The sequence below is a fragment of the Heterobasidion irregulare genome (genome assembly GCF_000320585.1).
Source record: "Heterobasidion irregulare TC 32-1 unplaced genomic scaffold scaffold_01, whole genome shotgun sequence".
NCBI lineage: Eukaryota > Fungi > Basidiomycota > Agaricomycetes > Russulales > Bondarzewiaceae > Heterobasidion > Heterobasidion irregulare.
The window spans coordinates 1851247-1869518 of NW_009258197.1; the positions used below are offsets into that span (position 1 = coordinate 1851247).

Genomic DNA, 18272 nt, shown 5'->3' on the forward strand with positions numbered 1-18272 from the left:
AGGCTTAAGGTCCAACAGCGCGTCTGATCTGGGTGCCAGCGATATTGGAGGAAAGAGGTATTACAGGTGTTTATTCCTACTTGTGTGGAGGTGAACGCTCGACGCGGTGCGGGCCCCGGCGCGCTTCGGCCAGCAACTCCGAAGGCGGTCAGGAACCCCATAAATCGGCATAGCTGTCACAAACTCCTTTCAGTTTTGTGTGAAGCCGGATAGCGAGGGTCAATAAACTGGTCTGAACAGGGGTATATTTACTGAGCAAATAACTTCAAGAGGCTAGCTGGTTCACCCCACTTTTCTGAGTGTGACATGTCTGTGTCACGCCTACTTGCTTTGAGAGTGCTCCGCTCATAAACTTGGATCACACTTTCGACTGTCCCATTGTCGTCGTCGTCGTCGTCGATGGCCACTACTGTTGCCGTCCTCGACAAATTCTAATCATGCAGTCGATCGGTATCACATCCTTTGTGTCTATTGCTCTTCTCGCGATTGTTCTTCCTGCTGGCTTTCGCATCATCATCTCACCTATCGTTCTTTTGCTGGTTTCGCCTCTTCTTATTCTGTTACTAGGACTTGTATTTTTGTTATTGAACATTGCATTGGGCCACTTCTTAGACACAAAAAGGACGAAACACGACGATCCCCTTCCTCCTCCTGCTCGACCGCTGGCCTTCTCCACTCCCGCTGCTTGGCAAGCTGTTCTTACTCGTTCGCAATGGTCGTATAAGCCGCCGCAGACATTGCCGCCAATCCATCCTGAATCTCCAGCCATCTCAGCTGCTGTCAATGATATCCTTATCATGATTGTCCGAGACTTCGTTTTAACCTGGTACAAGGAAATATCTTCGTCCCCATCTTTTCCTACTGCCGTCTCGTCTACTCTCCACGCTTCCCTGCTCTGCTTGCTCGTGAGGCTTTCTACCCTAGACATATCTAGCATCATGGTCAAACGTATCCTTCCCAAGATCACTGCACATATAGAGCAGTTTCGCGATTCCGAAATGGCTCTTCGTGGTGCAGGATTAGAACGAAGACTGACACAATCTGAAGAGTTAGATTTATTGCTGGCCAGCCGTTATGCCAACAAAAGCGGCGAGAGGCTTCATCCTGCTGTGGGCAATCTCTCCTCAAGCTTCACAAAGCAAACGGAGGAGACCCATCTTCGACAATTAATCGACAAGGCCTTACCCTTCGTCCTACCCGAACGTGAGGCCAGGAGCAAGGCTCTGAAGATCGTAGTTCGAGAAGTCGTAGCTTGCTCGGTCATGTACCCTTTGATGGATATGTTTGGGGATCCCGACTTCTGGAATAGGACCATTGACTCTGTGGTATGTTCAGTAATGCTTGACCCGTCATTCCAAGCTCATTATTTCAAGGCGGGGGCAGCCATTCGCCAACAGTACGTTTTGATCTCATGTATCCAGATTTTCCTTCTTGAGCGTGTCTCATAGGCGACTCATATCCAAGGTGCGAAACATTTTGGAAACTCAGCTGCCTCGCCCCGCGCCTCGACTAGTGACGCCGACGGTCTCATCCGCAGAAGCAATTACCATCCGAACGGATGCACGCCAATTTGAATCGTTTCTTCGAAGTATTAGCAGGACATCCTCTCTTTTGGATGCAAGGCGGCTAAAGAGTGATATCATGGGAGAAATTCGACGAACAAGGGGACTTCTAGGTATGTGTACTCTGAACCACGCATGCTCTGGTGCTCATTTCTGAACCTCCAGCAAATCACGAGAAGGATGACTGGATCAACGGTCAGAAGACTGAGGATATCGTCGCTTTTTTGGATAGACTCTACACTGCTAAACGCAAAGCGGAAGCAAGAATTGCAATTCTAGGAGGGCATGATGATTCAGTACGTTCCTCTAAACATTAATAGCTGTTAACAACTTCTCAAGGACACCGACATAGCATCAGTTCTCCGCAGAGTCTTCAGCTATATCACGCTTGAATCTACGCGATATCTTGGGCAACCCAAGCTCCCTCTCATATTTCATGGAATTCATGGACCGCCGAAATCGCTCACTTCTCGTCCAATTCTGGCTCACAGTGGAAAGTTTCAAAAATCCGCTTGAGTCAGTCGGATCTGGAACATCGGACGACGACGACGATCCAATTCAAGACCCTTCTCACACAGCGTCAGCGAAGGAGGATATATCCATGATCTACGAGCTCTACTTCTCGGGTCTCACCCCTCACCCCGCTCTGGCGGCTATATCCCCTAAACATTCTTCCGCTATCCGTGCGTTTGTCTTGCACGAGACGACACCTTCTCCTCCAATGGAACGGAAGGCTCGTCGAAGCGTCATGCTCGCACAAAAGCAAGTCGAGCAGAATATGGAACAGGACTTTGAGGACTTTGAAAGGTCTGAGTTATGGTTTCGTGTTGTTGAGGACATCAATGCTAGTTGGAAAGCAGCTTCTTCCTCTCATATGCCACCGGGCGCTCGCCGCCACCGAGAGGCATCGTCCGGCAGCAGGGAAAATATACTTGAACCTGGTCATCACGGCCTCCCCTCGCCCAACGCGCCACCTCCAATGCAACGTTCAGAATCATTACCATCTCTCTATTCACTTCTCGGCGGCTCCCATTCTTCCTCTCGTTCAGACCAAAGACCCCCTCACTCCCCTCCTTTTGAGGCGCCACCCCCTACACCACCTGGTCGCCTCCCGACCAATAGCCTTGATGTTCTCATGTCTCCCATTGGAGATTCTTCTTCTCCTTCTTCTCGCGCCCCGCTTTTTGATGATCCCGATGACCGGACGAAAGATACCCGCGAAAGCCAATCTACAGTTGAAGCCATTCAAGCCGCATTGACAGATATCATCGCTCTCGATAATCAGCAAGACAGACGACGCCTATTCATGCCTCCTAAAGGTGGATTGTTCGACTCTTCATCCGACCCCTACGAGTTGCAGATGTCTTTAGAGGTCAATCACAACGATCCTCTGACTGGTACCGAGCTTGACGATGAGAAAGAAGACGAGTCTACTGAAGCCAGACTAGACTCTCTCCAGCTCGCGGAGCCAGGGGACCTCCGATTATCGCACGAGATAAATCGCCTCTCGGCCAAGATATCGGCTCTACAATCACAGGATGTCATGCTCGATACGTTGATCAAGAAGGCAGAGTTGACCGGTGACATGCAGGAGATTCGACTTCTCCGCAAGTCGCAATCTGCGATGAATAGAGAGATACGGGAATTAACCTTCCAGCGCACACAATACGAGCAGCAGGAGATTGCTAACCGCCTCATTCCAGACCGGACGAAGTTATTCATTACCAATTCGATAGTAGCCGAGGAGGGTGGCAAATCAGTCGTTCGGTATCTTGTCGACATCAAACAGCTCGCCCTCGACGGTAGTGTTGCCTCAAGCTGGGCTGTGGCGAGGCGATACAACGAATTTCTGAACATGCATAATAAGCTGAGAGAGCGATATGCATTCATCAGGAACTTGGATTTTCCCGGGAAACGACTGGTCACTGCGCTTTCTGGCAGTTTTCTTGACACTCGTCGAACGGCCTTGGAGAAATATCTTCAGGTGAGCTGTCACTTCCATTCCCCTGGACCGAGTTGACGGGGTTCAACGCACAGAACATGATCCTTATCCCCGCAGCTTGTGAATCAGAAGAGCTGCAAGCCTTTCTATCTCGCAATTCGCCTTTTATCGTACCTGAGCCCAAAGCCACTTCTTCTAAATCTTCACCTGCATTTCCCGGAAAGGACCTTGTGCGCACGATGTATCATTCAGTTGCAGAGAGCATCGATGACATGTTCTTCGGGCCGTCGATGTTAGATGTTATGATTCAGCGCTTGACGCGACAGGCTGCCGAGCTAGCAGGGATTGTGGGAAGTGCCATAACTGACGAAGACGCAGTTGCACAGGCTCTAAAGGCTTCCGGGAAAACGGCATCCGAGGACACCCTCTTACAAATCTCTGGTGATCTCCGGCCTCTCGATGGAGAGACGAGTTCCTCAACCTTTTCAGCCCCAATATGCGACCTTCTTCTTGCTATCTTCGAGCTCAAAAAGAAGAACAATTGGCTTCGCCGACAAGCCATTGTGATCATCCTGCAGCAGGTTTTGGGGAGTACTGTGGAAAGGTCAGGCTGGCTCGTTCCCGTTTGCGTAAGTTAAATTAATGCATCTCATCACACAGGAAATTTCGGGAAATCGTCAGCACGTTTTTGGATGAGCCACATATCATGGGCTTCATCAACATGGTCCGTGATTCAATGTGGCCTGGCGGACGTCTAAGGCTGTCCTCAACGCCTCGTTCTTCGGAAGAGAAGCTTCGCACACGGGACGAAGCGAATCGAAAGCTGTCGGCTCTGATTCCTGGTATGCTTTATTAATGCATTCTCTCAAAATGTTATCGAGAACTTAATGCCGTGCCACAGACTTGGCTGCTAACATGATAGGGCGCTCAAACGCCCGTCGTGGAGCACGACGGATATTTGCCGTTCTTCAGAATCGGCGATTGAATCAGCACATTATGTATACAGTGCTCGATGAGGTTCAAATTTTTTCAGTTATACTACCGTCCTTCGCGCTAATACCTCCGCTAGATGTTTACAGCTTTGTTCCCGGAAGCAGCCACACAAATTGCATGACCACCTGGTGCTGTTTGTGGGTTGGGTTTACCCATGAACATATGTTCCCTCTAGACAGGCTGCAAGCAGGACTGTAGAGTTTGTCTGAAAGAGTCACCACAAATCCAGCACACTTTCGATGGATACGGAAGGGAATTTCGAGTGTACCCTCTAAAGCAATTGCACTCATGTGGGGCACAGACCAGTACTTGTAACGCCGCCTGCGATGACGTCTGTGCTTTTTGGCCAGACCAAACTGACCAACGTACCTGGTACAATTGAACATTTGAGTACCTACCATGATCATACCTATTACTCCTTATGTGGTTCATTGACTTCCCCGCTACTCGATGGTCCTTCCCCCTCAAGATCTGCTGACGTCGCATTTGGCCCGACTTCGCCTTCAGACGCGGGTGATGGGCCTGTTTTCCTCACTTTTGGACGACGATGCATCTCTACGGGCATTGCAGCAGGATCATCGTATCTAAAAAATAAAATTTTACAATCATGATGACACAGATCAACGTGCCCTACATACACTTTTATCGCATGTAAAAGGTATCCTCCTGACCCAGTTGTACTCATTGTTGGGTGTGTTCGTCCTGGTAGCACCTGATAGCGACGAAGCCAGCTTTCCGTTACGCTGGGTGCAAGGTACTGGGGATTTTCTCGCAGTTTGTTCTGCAAATCAGACAGTATCTACTCGAGTAAAATAAAGGCATCAGCTCATTCAAATTGATGTGACATGAGAATTACCTGAAGATGTGGACTGTATACTACCAAAGACGCAGAACCACCAAGATACAGGACTAGCCTTTCAATTATAGAGAACGGATCGTACTCGCTAGCAACGACAAGTCTGCGGATCAAAGTCAGCATTCGTAAGTGCAGACACTGCAAAGATACGATTACCCTTCAAATCCCCCAGAGAACAACTCTTCCCGAGTGCTCGATAGCGTGTCCGAAAGAGCCTTCCGTTTGCTGAGGCGCGTTTTGTGCTTTTCTGACCTATATTGACTGTCCGTAGGCTCGACAGGAGCCATGACTGTATATAATCAACTATTGTAAACCTAGGGTAAGCTGTTGAGACCAACCAGGTACATATTCTTTCTCTGCCGTCACCCAGTTTAGTGACGACAGAGTTGATGATACATGTTCTTTGGGAAAGTTCATTTGGGCCATGACCGGATACGCTGGTGGAGAGTCGACATCACAGACGGTGATCAACCGACCATTTCCTATTTCAAGGTGACGATGAGCGTTAGATTCACCCAGCCCAAGATGAGAGCTTACCGCCTAGACGCTCCAATATTGCTGAGACGACCATCCCAGAAGCATCGTCTACTGCCAGATATCGACCTCCGGGTCGAATATTTGCCATGTTCACTATTTGAGAGAGCGTGTCCACGCGGATATCGCGAATACGGCTATGGTCTTTATTGTACCAATATTCACAAACGTTGAAGAGGGTAGGTTCGATGGTGATGAATGATCTTGAAAATCTTTCGCCCTGCAGCCTTAGTACACCGATGCGTGCAAAGAGACAATGTACATACTTTGCCTCCTTACGCTTCTTGTACTTGTCTTTGCTATACTCTGTCTTCAAAGAGTAATTTGCGTGCATTTCTATCTGCTTGTTGATGATGTCCTGCGATTTGGTGTGAGATTTGAAAAAGTCCAATGCCTGGAAACATCTGTACGGAAGCATGCACGCCTGATTGTTTCAAAGCCTCAATCTCGATGCCTGTCAATGGCTGGACGAATTGTCCGTCATTTATGAGCTCGTTGGTGGCTTCCGTGTCCTCTGCTCTAAAGGCGTTAGCTTCCCTCCTGAGCATTTCTAAGCTGGCTTACTCCTCACCGATTTCACTCATAGTCCGAGGCAGCAGTACTCTAAGCTGTTTGTCAACGATTTCATGCGATAAGCCGTAAGGCTGGTCGATGAGAGCATTCGCGTAGAATGACCCAAATTTTCCTAGATTTATCGTCCTTTCCGTTCGTCAGCAAGCATTGTATATAATATCATAATAGACGCACGAGTCTTTGTCTAGTTTGACGCTCCTGATCTCGCCAGTTGGCAGTCGCAGAAGAATATTATCTCCTGATCGAATAGCGAAACTAGCCTTCTTTTCATGCTTCATTTTGTGGGGTTTGTTGAATGGCGATGTGAGCGGGAAAAAGTCGGTCAACAAACAAGAGTACATTTGGTTATCATGCGCTCTGGACGTCACCATGACCTCCGAACTCGACCATAATCCCGCCTCCAGCACCTCTCCGAAACCTCATGGCAAAAGTCCAAACCTTCCTGATGAGCTATCATATATAATTCCAGCATTTCTTCCTTCCCAACTTCCGTCTTTCCGCTCCAAAGCTTATTTGGTGCTCTCCTCTTTCTGCCAAGGAGTGCGCACGTCTTCTCCAACCCCTAAAGATGAACAGGATGATCGTGCAACCCAATCGTTGGTCGCAACGTTCCTTCCGATAGTAGAATCTCATCTTGCAGAACCTACTGAAGGGGAGGTCATTGTTGGACTATCGTTTCTCTCTGCTCTTTTTCAAGTCGATTGGCAATGCGCCTCCACCATCTTCCAGCAAGATTCCATCTTCACATCTATCTCCGATATACTCGATCTTTACCCATCTGACACTGTGGCAAGGGAGGCTGCTCATCTTCTCTCGCAGGCTAGTGGACACAAGGCTTGTCGGGCGGTGCTACCCTCTGATTGCGTCCAATGGCTGTACTCGTCGTTGCGTCAAACGCAGGATAAAACCCTCCGGTCAGCGGCAGCCATCGCGGTTGTCAAGCTTTCTCGGGGTACGTCCAACGATGCTTCTGTCATCTCGGAAGTGCAGAAGGGCTCGCCTGCGGTAGACGAGGATCTAGTGACTTTAATGAAAGGCCTAGTGATCGACGGCGACGCGAACTCTATTGGCGACGCAGTCGAAGGTTTGGCGTACATGAGCGTGGAGCCAGCAGTCAAGGAGACGTTATCCAATGATCCCGCCTTCTTGTCTCGACTTTTCTCTCTTATCCCTTCTTCCAAGAAAAATTCTTCCAGAACTCCACATGATCCTGCTTTCGCTCTTCTGTATGGTGTGGCCATCATCATTTCCAACATTTGTGCCTATCAGCCTCGCCTTTCCAATGAGGATACCCAAATGGAGAAATTACGACGAATGGCGAAGGCTGGGGCAGGGTCATCGCAGAAGCTCGAGGATATCACCTTAGATCCGTTGGAAGATGACGAATGCGTTAAACGTCGAGGGAGGAAGCTGGTCCAGGGCGGCGGCTTGGCTGTTTTGACAACCGCTATCCGGGTCACTGATAGTCGAGGAGTTCGGATCGTTGCGAGCAAGGCCTTTTTGAACCTAATTGAAGACAAGGAGAATAGAGGCAAGATATTACAGAGCGGAGGAGCCAAATCTTTGTCACTTTTCATCCGTGGGTCCTTGTCCTCGACATCCTCGTCTGGCTCACAACAGACAATCAACGGTTTGGAGCAAGCCGACCTCGAAGCTATTCAGGCATTAGCGAAACTTGCTATTACAGCTTCGCCTGTACAGGTTTTTGGACCAGATGAAGGCGCTATATACGATTCTATTCGACCGTTCACCGCTCTGCTTGTACACCCATCCTCGACACTCCTACAACGCTTTGAAGCAATGATGGCTTTGACCAATATCTCGTCTCACAGTGCTGAAGCAGCGAGCCGTGTTTCCAAAGCTGATAGTCTTCTTGCTAAGATAGAATTCTTGGTTCTGGAAGACCACACTCTTGTACGACGGGCGGCCACGGAATTAATATGTAATCTCGTGGCAGGATCAGACGAGGTTTTTGAAAGGTACTCAGGCGGAGACAGTGCCACCGAGAATGCGAAGTCTAAACTACACATCTTGCTTGCATTGTCGGATGTCGACGACCTTCCAACGCGACTTGCTGCATCAGGTACACTTGCGACCTTGACCGCTTCTCCCGCCGCATGTCGTGCCCTTCGTGACTTGGAAAACGAACGACACCGAGTGCTGCGTACTTTCACCCAACTCATTGACCCCGATGGAATGTCTTCCAATGAAGAACAGGTCGATGATATTCGCGCAGATCCAGGATTGGTTCACCGAGGGGTAGTATGCGTTCGCAATTGTCTTTTCAACTTAGATGAAAGGTCACGGAGAGCCTTGACAGAGATGGATGAGATGAATCGTCTCTCCAAGGCCCTTGTGAAGGCTCTGAAGGATAATACGGAGAATCCAGGAGTGTTCAGACCTACCGCAGAGGCGCTGAAGTTGCTTATCGATGTTGGAATGAAGGTTGCGGCATGAGTTTGGACTCGGCTACAGTATTAACCATGTACGGTGTACTTGTTCGAAATCCCCACCCGGCTATGAAACCGTATAACTGCTATCATTGTCGTAACTTAACTGTGAAGGTCAGTTTAGTAGAAGTTACTCCGAGGCAGAGCACGTGATGATGTCAGATTGGATGTGACTTCGCCCACACTAGTTGCACGATCTGCCTATCCATAACCTTCAGTCCGCTCCTGCTTCGCTCTTATACTCGCCAATACTTCTGAGTGGTAATCTACAGCACACATTGACTATACTGGCCTCAAGCTGACATGGTAGGCCTCTAACTCTACGCAGTGCTATTCACGTCTCACAATCCTCTACCAGGCGCCATCCAAGAAGGCCGGAAAGAAGGTCAATGCTGGTCCGAAGAAATCAGCGCCTTCCAAAGTCGCCAAGGTCTTTACCGCTACAATTTAATGGTATATCCATGCTCACTCGACGTTTAGGCGGATTGGAAGGAGGGCTTCAAAAAGAAGCAAGTCGGTGTTTCTGATATGACGTTGCTTACCACTATTAGCAACGAAAGCGTGAATGAGAATTTGCAGAAGCGGTGGACCAGTGGAGAAATCTATACCTATATCGGAGGAGTTCTAATTTCAGTGAATCCGTTTCGAGGTAAGTGCCGCAAGCCTTGTTAGCTATGCTAATCTTACGGGGCGGTAGATCTGGGCATATATACCGATGACATTCTGAAGAGATATCAGGGCAAGAACCGCCTTGAAGTCCCTCCACATGTCTTTGGTATCGCGGAGTCTGCCTATTACAACATGAAAGCCTATACCGACAATCAGTGCGTCATTATATCTGGGGAATCCGGTGCAGGCAAAACAGAAGCTGCGAAGCGCATCATGCAATATATCGCTGCTGTGTCGGGAGGAGAAGACAGTAGCATTCAGCAAATCAAGGACATGGTTCTGGCTACAAACCCTTTGCTTGAGAGTTTCGGTTGTGCTAAGACCCTTAGGAATAATAACTCCAGTCGTCATGTACGTGCCTGGTCAACATCCTTGGAATTTCAACGCTCATCTTGTGTCAGGGAAAATACCTAGAGATCATGTTCAATGATCATGGAGAGCCTGTTGGTGCTCAGATTACGAACTACTTGCTGGAGAAGGCACGCGTCGTTGGTCAAGTGCAAAACGAGCGCAATTTCCACATATTCTACCAATTCACGAAAGCTGCCTCGGACGAGCAACGTGGTAGGTCGAAAACTATTCAGCACGTACCATTCTAAGCCCAAGCTTTAGAATCGTTTGGACTCCAGGGACCAGAAGCTTATGCGTACACGAGTCTCAGCAACTGTCTGGAGGTTGAAGGCATCAGTGATGAGCATGACTTCGCGGAAACCATTGTGAGGCAAATGTGCTGTCTACGACCGTGTACTGATACTTCTGTAGAACGCAATGCGGATCATTGGCCTTAGCGATCACGAGCAAAACGACATCTTTCGCATGCTCGCAATTGTTCTCTGGCTGGGGAACATTCAATACGAGGAAATGGACGATGGGAACGCTGCTATTTCGGACACTAGCGTTGCAGACTTCATTGGTTACCTCATGGAGGTCGATAGTACCTTGGTGCAAAAGGCCCTCACTACGAAAGTTGTCGAGACTCAGAGGGGAGGTCGTCGAGGATCCGTGTATGATGTTCCTTTGAACCCCTCACAAGCAAGCTCAGGGCGAGATGCCCTCGCGAAGGCTATCTATAATAATCTCTTCGAGTGGATCGTCTCCAGAATCAACGTATCCATGAAGCCAAGAGGGTCAGTTGCCCAGATCGTTGGTATCCTGGTGCGTTCGTCTAGTCCTTCACGAGGTCCCATAGTAACGATCTACAGGATATCTTCGGGTTCGAGATCTTCGAGGTCTCATTATATGCTTCTCATCTGTGCAACAAGTGCTGAAGTTTATCTGCTTAGGACAATTCGTTCGAGCAACTGTGCATCAACTACGTGAACGAAAAACTCCAACAGATTTTTATCGAACTCACACTCAAGACCGAACAGGAGGAGTACGTTCGCGAAGAGATTAAGTGGACGCCCATCAAATATTTTAATAACAAGATCGTATGTGACCTCATCGAGGAACGCCGACCTCCAGGCATCTTTGCAGCCCTCAATGATGCTTGTGCTACTGCGCACGCTGATCCCACGGCGGCAGACAATAGTTTCATGCAACGAACTGCTTCTTTGTCATCGAATCCTCACTTCGAAGCTCGCGGGACACAGTTCTTGGTCAAGCACTATGCTGGGGACGTCATGTACAATGTTGCAGGTATGACAGACAAGAACAAGGATGCTCTTATCAAGGATCTGTTGGATCTTGTTGGCTCGAGCGGAAATCAATTCTTACAATCTCTCTTTCCCGACCGACCGGATCCTAACAGCAAGAAGAGGCCTCCAACAGCTGGCGACAGAATCAAGGTATCTTTATTTTATTCTTTAATGTGCCCGGTGTCTTCAACGATCTTTCACTTATGCAGGCATCCGCCGGGGCCCTTGTAGAGAATCTCATGCGCGCTCAACCATCGTATATTCGTACGATTAAACCGAATCAAAATCGTAGTGGCACTGAATACGACACGAAGGCCGTTCTTCATCAAATCAAGTATTTGGGTTTGCAGGAGAATATTCGAGTTCGTCGTGCCGGTTTCGCTTACCGGAATACATTCGAGAAGATGGTTGAGCGCTTCTATTTGCTATCGCCTAATACATCCTACGCCGGTGAATACACGTGGACGGGCGATGCACGAACAGGCTGCGCAAAGATCTTGACGGACACAGGTATTGCTCAAGAGGAGTGGCAGATGGGCGTCACGAAGGCTTTTATCAAGAATCCCGAAACAGTGAGTTTATTTTTTTGTTCATTTATTTGATGACAAAACGTCGACAAAATGCCAGCTCTTCGCCTTGGAAACCATGAGGGATCGTTACTGGCATAACATGGCAGCCAGAATTCAGCGCGCGTTCCGTAACTATCTGCGGTACAAGAATGAATGCGCTAGGCGTATCCAACGGTTCTGGAAGAACAATAAGGAATCCATTGAATATGCGCAACGTAGGGATTATGGCCACAAGATCTTGGCAGACAGGAAGGAGCGGAGAAGGTTTAGTCTCCTCAGCTATCGTCGATTTATGGGTGATTACCTCGATGTGAATGGCCAAAGCCCATTGGGAGAGGAGTTGAAATCCGTTTGCGGCATTGGAGGTATGCCACACAGTCTACAATTCGACGATTCAATGACTTATACTTGCGTAGCCGAAACGGTGACATTCAGTTCGAGAGCTCAGCTTCTGGTGTCCAAGCTTGGTCGCTCTAGCAAACCTAGCCCACGTTACCTTGTAGTTGTAGGCTGAATTCAATTGATATGCCCGCAAGCCATTATTTTTGACCAGTATCTTCTCTTTTCAGACAAGCAAAGCAGTCCACATCGCCATCACCAGTATCAAAGACGGCCAAGCGCAAACGACACTTGAACGCAAGATACCTCTTGTCACTATACAGAGTATCGCTATGTCCAACCTGCGCGATGATTGGATGGTGATTTATCAAGCTTTGCCTTTTGTGGTATTGTTTTTAAGCCTAGTCTAGGTCTTCAACCTGACTCCTTCAGAAGAAGGCGATCCGATCATCAGCTGCCTTTTCAAGACCGAACTAGCTGCTAATCTGCTTCAGCTTACTCAAGCTAGTATCAGCATGCTGATCGGACCAACGTATGTTTTGCTCAGTGCTTTGGGAAAGAAATCGTGTCGAACCTTGTTTTGCAGTATTGATTACGCCAAGAAGAAGGAGAAGCGTGCCCAAATCAAGTTCTTGAAAGACGAAACAGTACCCAGGGATGATCAGTACAAAAGTCATACTGTACACGTCCCTACCGGTGAGCCCCCAAACAGTAAATCGAGACCCCCCGCAAAGAGAAAGCCCGGCGTGGTGCGTCCAATCACTTCGGGTAAATTACTGAAGAAGGGCGGTCCTTCCAAGGTCTGTGAAATATACACACATCACGACTCTCGCTTTGTATCTAATAACTAACTATCAAGCCCACTGGAGCGTCAAGACCAAAGCCTGCTGCACAACCTTTACCAGGAAAGTCTAAACCTGCCGCGGCTGTTAAGCCTGTCATTGCTACGTCCACCGCGTCCTCCACCGCACCCCGTGCACCCCCGCCGCCGCCCGGTCGTGTGGTTGTCCCTCCTGCACCACCAGAACCTGAGGTGCCTTCGTACCGCGCTAAGTTTGCCTTTGACGGACAGGAAGGCGAGATGACATTAGTGAAGGACGACCTGGTTGAGCTGCTTGAGAAGGACGATAACGGCTGGTGGCTAGTGAAGAAAGACGGTGTTGAAGGCTGGGCGCCTAGCAACTACCTCGTTCTCGTCCCTGCTAAACCTAAGTCCGCTTCTGCTGCTCCTCCCCCACCCCCACCCCCTCCTGCCAGCCGTCCAGTCCCTGCCGCTACGACTCCCGTCGCCAAACCCGTAGCAGCACCTGCGCCCAAAGCCAAAGTTGCCCTACAGTCCGTCACCGCCAATGTCAACGCCAAACCTGTGTCCGTTTTCCCGGGCATGGCAGCAGGCAATGGTTCCGCGGCGCCGTGGAAGAAGCCAGCGGCGTCGACTGAGACGTCCAGTTCGGGAACCCCTGCAAGCTCGAGGCCGTCCAGCTCAGCGGCTGGTAGGCCCCCGCCGCCTGTCGCAGCGAAGCCTAAACCTGGTCCGCCGCCTGTCGGTGCCAAGCCCGCAGTCCCGAAGCCTCCTGCGAAACCGCCTGTGCCTTCTGCTTCCAGGCCAGGTGCGGCCCCTGCTGCTCCGCCTCGCCCAGGAGGAACTGCGAAGCCCAATGCAGGAGCTGCAGGTCAGATGGACTTGGCAGCCGCTGTGAGTTTGCTCAAATTTTGACGAGCCTTGCCAGACACTGACGGCGTCGATAGTTGGCCAGGCGCGCTCAGCGGATGGCCGAGTGAGCGAGCGCTACAGCTATCAACGATGTTCAGAGATTCGATGCTCTATACCGTATGTAGACGTAGAGTGAGAAAAGGAAGTGGATTAGAACAGGTTACATGGAGCTACGGGACTTGATTCCGGCGTAAAGGACAATGAAGTGATTGTGTGCTGCCGAGCTAAGGGATGACGAAGGAGATATGCAGGGGTATCAACAAAACTGAACACTTTATCCGACGTACGGTATCGTTCGGTCGTAACAGGGGAACATAACAAAAACACAAAAGCATAATATCGAACCTGCGAACGCGCGAATGCAAATGCACCGATTAGAAAGGCGAAACTTATGAAAGTGTTACTGTGATGGGCGGAAGAAGCGCAGGGGGTATGACGTCGGGGTAGGGGTCCATCAATGCCTCGACCTCGCCTTCAGAATCCAGGTCGTCGTCGTCGTCGTCCGGTACAGCGACACGCGACGGTGTGAATGGTCGGCGGTGGGCGTCGCCCTCAACATCCGAGTCGACGTCCGTCGCCGCGTCTCGCGTAGAGAGCACTTCTGAGACGTCGTCTCCCCGCCTCCAAGTCCGTACCTCCTCCGCACTGAGCACCGTTGGCCCTGCTTCTTTAAAATCGGCGGGCGTCGTTGCCAGCGCACGCTTGCCGCCCTCGATAAGGCTGTCCAGCAGCCCCTTCACGCGGCGGTATGTATCGTCCTGCTGTACGAAGCTTTCCTCGGTGCCCTCGTCCCCCTCTTCGTCCTCGTCCTCGTCCCCTCCATCCTCGAGCGCCTTGTCAATTGGGCCAAGGGAGGACTTGACGGCGCGGTACGTCCGCGGTGGGAGAATGAGGCGAGATTCCCGCAGCTTACGCCGCAGGTCTCGGATTTCCTTCGCCTGCTTGTCCTTCGTCGCCTCGAGGGACACGTTGATCGCGAGCAGCGATCGGTTCGAAATTTCTAGATCGGCAATCTACACGCGCACGTCAGATTAAAAACCGCACACGTATGCGAGGAGCATAGAAAGATGCGCAACAAGGGGACTCGCCTTGCGGTTGGACTTGGCCTCTGCCTTGATCTTCCTCTCTGAATCGTCGGGCTGCACTCGAAATACACCCAGGCTGTTCACGCCCGCGACGGAATGTCTCCGGGATCCTGGACTCTGTTGGTCTGTGAGTCCTTCCAGACTTGAGCGAGGGCTGAGTCCCCGCTCCACCACAGCTGAGCCGTTGACATACGAGCCAAGCGTCGGTGCCGTGCTATGCTGCGATGCCGAAGAATGGGACGAGCGCGACGAAAAGGAGACAGTCGACGTCGGAGGAGACTGTTGTGGCAGTGGTATGGTTGAAGGGTCGATCTTTGAGGTGACATTGATAAACTTTGCACCGTAATGGACGTCAGAGTCATCGCTGACCGCGAACCCCTGGAAACGATGCGCGCCGACGCTGGGGCTAGATCGTAGAGAGGCGTATCGGTGAGGGTTAGCAGCTGGCGCGGGGGTTGTGATAGGATAACACGATACGGACGATATCGGGGAGGAAGGGACAGATGGGAGAGCGATGCTAGATATTGATGGTGCGCGTGCGCGCGCATGTATTGGGCGACCCGTAAGAAAAGAAGGAGACGAAGGAAGCGAAATGGCACCGCTGAGAGATGAAGGAGTAGATGCCTTGACGAGGTTGGTTACTCTAGAGGTGACCTTGGACTTGACGCGTATTGGACTTGGCCCGGGTGTCAAAGGAGGGGCAGGAGAAAGGTGGTTCTCGGAGGGAAGCTCAGGAGAGACCTGGGCAAGAGAAGAAGGCAGGTCATTGGGGTGAAGAGAGCCACTGCCGCGTCGCACTCTGGAGTGGGTTATGAAGGACGGGTCAGAGATGCTCCCCGTCAAGGAACGTTGACGAGCCACGACGCGGGTCGTGAGCGTCACCTTTGATTTCGGCGAGGGGCCGTCGACGACAGAGCGAGAGCCAGAGGTAGAAACATTGGAAAGAGCCTTGTGCGGTTTGAAGGGTGAGTTGGCGCGTGAAGCGGGGGTAGCGGGAGCTCTGGTGCCGATGCCTATGGCGCTGGAGAGTTTGCGGACGCTTGCGCCGCTGTTGATCTTGGCCCTTGGGCGGAGGATGGGGTCTGGAGAGAGGGCTGAGCGTACAGGTGTTGGAGACTTGAAGGGAGAGGTGGGGCGCGAGAGAGGCCGGTGGACGACGACGTTGGCCAAATCGACTTTGGCCATGACCTGGTTGTCCGGGGAAAGTCTGGATCGTGCGGTTGGAAACACAGTCTAGACCCGAGAAACCCACCTTTCTCTTCGATGGACCCTCCATCATTTGGAAGGTGGACGCGAATGCTGGGCAACGGCGAGGAAAGAAAGACGAGGAGTAAGATAGTGTACAAGGAGCAGCTGCTGGTCTAACACCGTAACTCTTCCGAACCTGCCGGTGGCCGTTCCCGCGGACTGTGGCGGCTGCGTTTATTATTCACCACGAAGTCGTCACCACCCGTCTTGGGTTCCTTCAGCCGTCGTTCGACTTTCAAACGTTGCTCAAGAATATGACATTGTGATCATGATGACTACAGCCAAACTCCACCCTTTTGGTCGACTGGGTCTCGCTACTCTCGTCTTTTGCTCACCATGCTAGCGACGAGCTTATGCATCGGATATCCTCGAATCGAGGCTTGAAGATGCTGTTTTCATCGGGTAGTAAGGAGAGAGCATCAGCGGAGGCACAATGCACAATGGTCTTCAAGCCCCACATTTCATTTCTTGTCGGCAAAGGTGATCACAGAAGTAGCAAGTCTTCTCTAGGCGATCACGACATCGTGATGATTCATCAAGAGAAACAGACAGTACGGTACCAGCACACCTCTCTATCGCCCTGAGTGAAAGATATGTCCATCAAGGGTGTGTTCCATCTTCCATGTACTTTGACAAGCTCACCTGAATATATTCGTCTCAGCTGATCCCCTTCTTCGCCAACACCGCTTCAACGACCTTCTCAACCAACGCCTTGACACCTTCTCCACCACCGCCCTGCAACGCCGCCACAACGCTCTTCTCGACATATTTCCCCACCATATCCACTTCGATATTCACCTGCGCTCCAACCGCCTTTTTACTGAGCGTGATTTTCTCTTGCGTGTGCTGTATCAGCATTATTCCGAACGTCCGCTGTGCATCGTCAACGGAAGTGAGAGTGAGCGAGGTCCCGTCGATCGCAACGTAACCTTTCGGGATGAGATAAGGGAGGAGCGACGGCCTGGCTGGCGTCGGTTCGGGCAGCTGGAAGAGCAGGCGCAGGGAGTCGCCGTCTGGGATTTTTGAGATAAGAGTCGCCGTCGTATCGACATGGCCCTGATGACCGGGACATGAGCGTCGGTCAGCCACAATGCGTTCGCGATGAGACATACCTGCACAAAGTGACCACCAAAACGGATGTGTGCACCCATAGCGCGCTCTAGATTCAGCTGGTCCCCCACCTTCCTTTCGCCTTTAAAACCACGACATCAGAACGGCCGCTCAGGTAAGTTCATGAAAGCATAGCACTCGCCCAAGTCCGTCCTGTCTAACGTCTCGTTGGCCAGCCACACCTCGAACCAGCCACCCTCCTCCTTCTCGTCCCTATTGAACTTCGTCACCGTCAGGCATGCGCCATTCACAGCTATCGAGTCTCCGATGCGGCAGTCATCCAGTATAGGCGCGCTGTCTGAGATGGCGAGAGTGCACCCGCCGCTGTCGCGCGTGATAGAAGCGACGGTTCCCAGATGTTCGATCTATGAATGCATCATAGTAAAAGCGCGCCTCAAGCGCGGTAGTGGGGTGGTGGCCTACCAGACCTGTGAACATGACTTCTACTCGACGGTCAACTCGACTCGCTGGCAGAACCCGACTTGGCTGCTGACCGGATGTGGCTGACTGATTGCTCACGCAGAACGCACATGATGGGAAGAAGTTACTCGATTGAGCACAGGCCAAAATCCCACCGTCTCCGCGCGATCATACAGTAAGGAGCTCCTCCAGCCAACGATGCCTCCAAAGAATACATCAAAGCCTGCAGCAGCATCGTCAAAGGCTGAAGAGGCAGTGCGCAAACGACCAATATGGGACTCCTGGGCAGGTATGCGATGCATCCCTCTCCGATCATATAGCATGCGCCCAACTCACCATCTTCGACACGACGATAACCTTTTCTCTAGTGTTACCTGCCAAGACCCGACTGAGAATCTCTCTCGGCGTTTGTGCCGTTGCATTTGCGGGCATGGTCATATCCGATCAGTTGGAGGTCATATTTCCTCCTGAGCTCCCGCCACCCACGCCCGCCCCCGCCTCGGGAGATGCGTCCCGCTAAAGAGGCCTGATTGGGTTACCAGGATATTTCTCTCTTCTACAGTCGGTACAG

At 51.0% G+C, this 18272-nt stretch overlaps 7 protein-coding genes across 7 annotated transcripts; 4 read left to right on the forward strand and 3 right to left on the reverse strand.

Moving 5' to 3' along the window:
• Positions 1-437: 437 nt before the first annotated feature.
• On the forward strand, positions 438-5740 carry HETIRDRAFT_431581 (uncharacterized protein; the record flags this gene model as incomplete). The annotated part of the gene is made up of 13 exons (XM_009542780.1): positions 438-1325; positions 1374-1396; positions 1449-1675; positions 1728-1858; positions 1915-3546; positions 3600-4108; positions 4165-4346; positions 4406-4521; positions 4574-5081; positions 5136-5296; positions 5354-5456; positions 5510-5644; positions 5695-5740. The coding sequence occupies 9 exons, from the start codon at positions 438-440 to the stop codon at positions 4616-4618; spliced, it is 3753 nt and encodes a 1250-aa protein (XP_009541075.1). The 3' UTR covers positions 4619-5081; positions 5136-5296; positions 5354-5456; positions 5510-5644; positions 5695-5740.
• Positions 4743-6763, reverse strand: HETIRDRAFT_377909 (uncharacterized protein). The gene is made up of 10 exons (XM_009542781.1): positions 6635-6763; positions 6459-6586; positions 6298-6401; positions 6154-6245; positions 5891-6099; positions 5692-5835; positions 5510-5642; positions 5354-5456; positions 5136-5296; positions 4743-5081 (listed from the first exon to the last, which is right to left on the reverse strand). Exons 1-10 carry the CDS (start codon positions 6736-6738, stop codon positions 4910-4912), a joined length of 1350 nt encoding a protein of 449 aa, XP_009541076.1. The 5' UTR covers positions 6739-6763; the 3' UTR covers positions 4743-4909.
• Positions 6764-6829: 66 nt separating this feature from the next.
• Positions 6830-8999, forward strand: HETIRDRAFT_468970 (uncharacterized protein; the record flags this gene model as incomplete). The annotated part of the gene is made up of 1 exon (XM_009542782.1): positions 6830-8999. The coding sequence occupies one exon, from the start codon at positions 6830-6832 to the stop codon at positions 8915-8917; it is 2088 nt and encodes a 695-aa protein (XP_009541077.1). The 3' UTR covers positions 8918-8999.
• Positions 9000-9402: 403 nt separating this feature from the next.
• HETIRDRAFT_30953 (uncharacterized protein) lies at positions 9403-14619 on the forward strand. The gene is made up of 15 exons (XM_009541995.1): positions 9403-9559; positions 9608-9930; positions 9981-10143; positions 10192-10295; positions 10342-10734; positions 10782-10808; positions 10863-11366; positions 11426-11788; positions 11844-12150; positions 12202-12290; positions 12355-12483; positions 12535-12656; positions 12711-12924; positions 12984-13820; positions 13874-14619. Exons 1-15 carry the CDS (start codon positions 9439-9441, stop codon positions 13904-13906), a joined length of 3729 nt encoding a protein of 1242 aa, XP_009540290.1. The 5' UTR covers positions 9403-9438; the 3' UTR covers positions 13907-14619.
• On the reverse strand, positions 13960-16108 carry HETIRDRAFT_377918 (uncharacterized protein; the record flags this gene model as incomplete). The annotated part of the gene is made up of 2 exons (XM_009542783.1): positions 13960-14851; positions 14915-16108. 2 exons carry the CDS (start codon positions 16106-16108, stop codon positions 14228-14230), a joined length of 1818 nt encoding a protein of 605 aa, XP_009541078.1. The 3' UTR covers positions 13960-14227.
• A 720-nt stretch (positions 16109-16828) lies between these two features.
• On the reverse strand, positions 16829-17719 carry HETIRDRAFT_447731 (uncharacterized protein; the record flags this gene model as incomplete). Its single annotated transcript, XM_009542784.1, has 4 exons — positions 16829-17227; positions 17284-17356; positions 17420-17646; positions 17705-17719. The coding sequence occupies 4 exons, from the start codon at positions 17717-17719 to the stop codon at positions 16829-16831; spliced, it is 714 nt and encodes a 237-aa protein (XP_009541079.1).
• A 180-nt stretch (positions 17720-17899) lies between these two features.
• On the forward strand, positions 17900-18221 carry HETIRDRAFT_447732 (uncharacterized protein; the record flags this gene model as incomplete). The annotated part of the gene is made up of 2 exons (XM_009542785.1): positions 17900-17990; positions 18070-18221. 2 exons carry the CDS (start codon positions 17900-17902, stop codon positions 18219-18221), a joined length of 243 nt encoding a protein of 80 aa, XP_009541080.1.
• Positions 18222-18272: the final 51 nt, after the last annotated feature.

Bases quoted from the DNA above. Each gene is read 5' to 3' on its own strand.
- HETIRDRAFT_377909 (XM_009542781.1), bottom strand. From the start codon at position 6,738: ATGAAGCATGAAAAGAAGGCTAGTTTCGCTATTCGATCAGGAGATAAT. The intron at 5,836-5,890 runs GTAAGCTCTCAT...ACCTTGAAATAG, and splicing joins AATATTGGAGCGTCTAGGCG to GAAATGGTCGGTTGATCACC. The intron at 5,297-5,353 runs GTAATTCTCATG...TTACTCGAGTAG, and splicing joins TATACAGTCCACATCTTCAG to ATACTGTCTGATTTGCAGAA.
- HETIRDRAFT_30953 (XM_009541995.1), top strand. From the start codon at position 9,439: ATGACGTTGCTTACCACTATTAGCAACGAAAGCGTGAATGAGAATTTG. The intron at 9,560-9,607 runs GTAAGTGCCGCA...ACGGGGCGGTAG, and splicing joins TTCAGTGAATCCGTTTCGAG to ATCTGGGCATATATACCGAT. The intron at 12,151-12,201 runs GTATGCCACACA...ATACTTGCGTAG, and splicing joins ATCCGTTTGCGGCATTGGAG to CCGAAACGGTGACATTCAGT.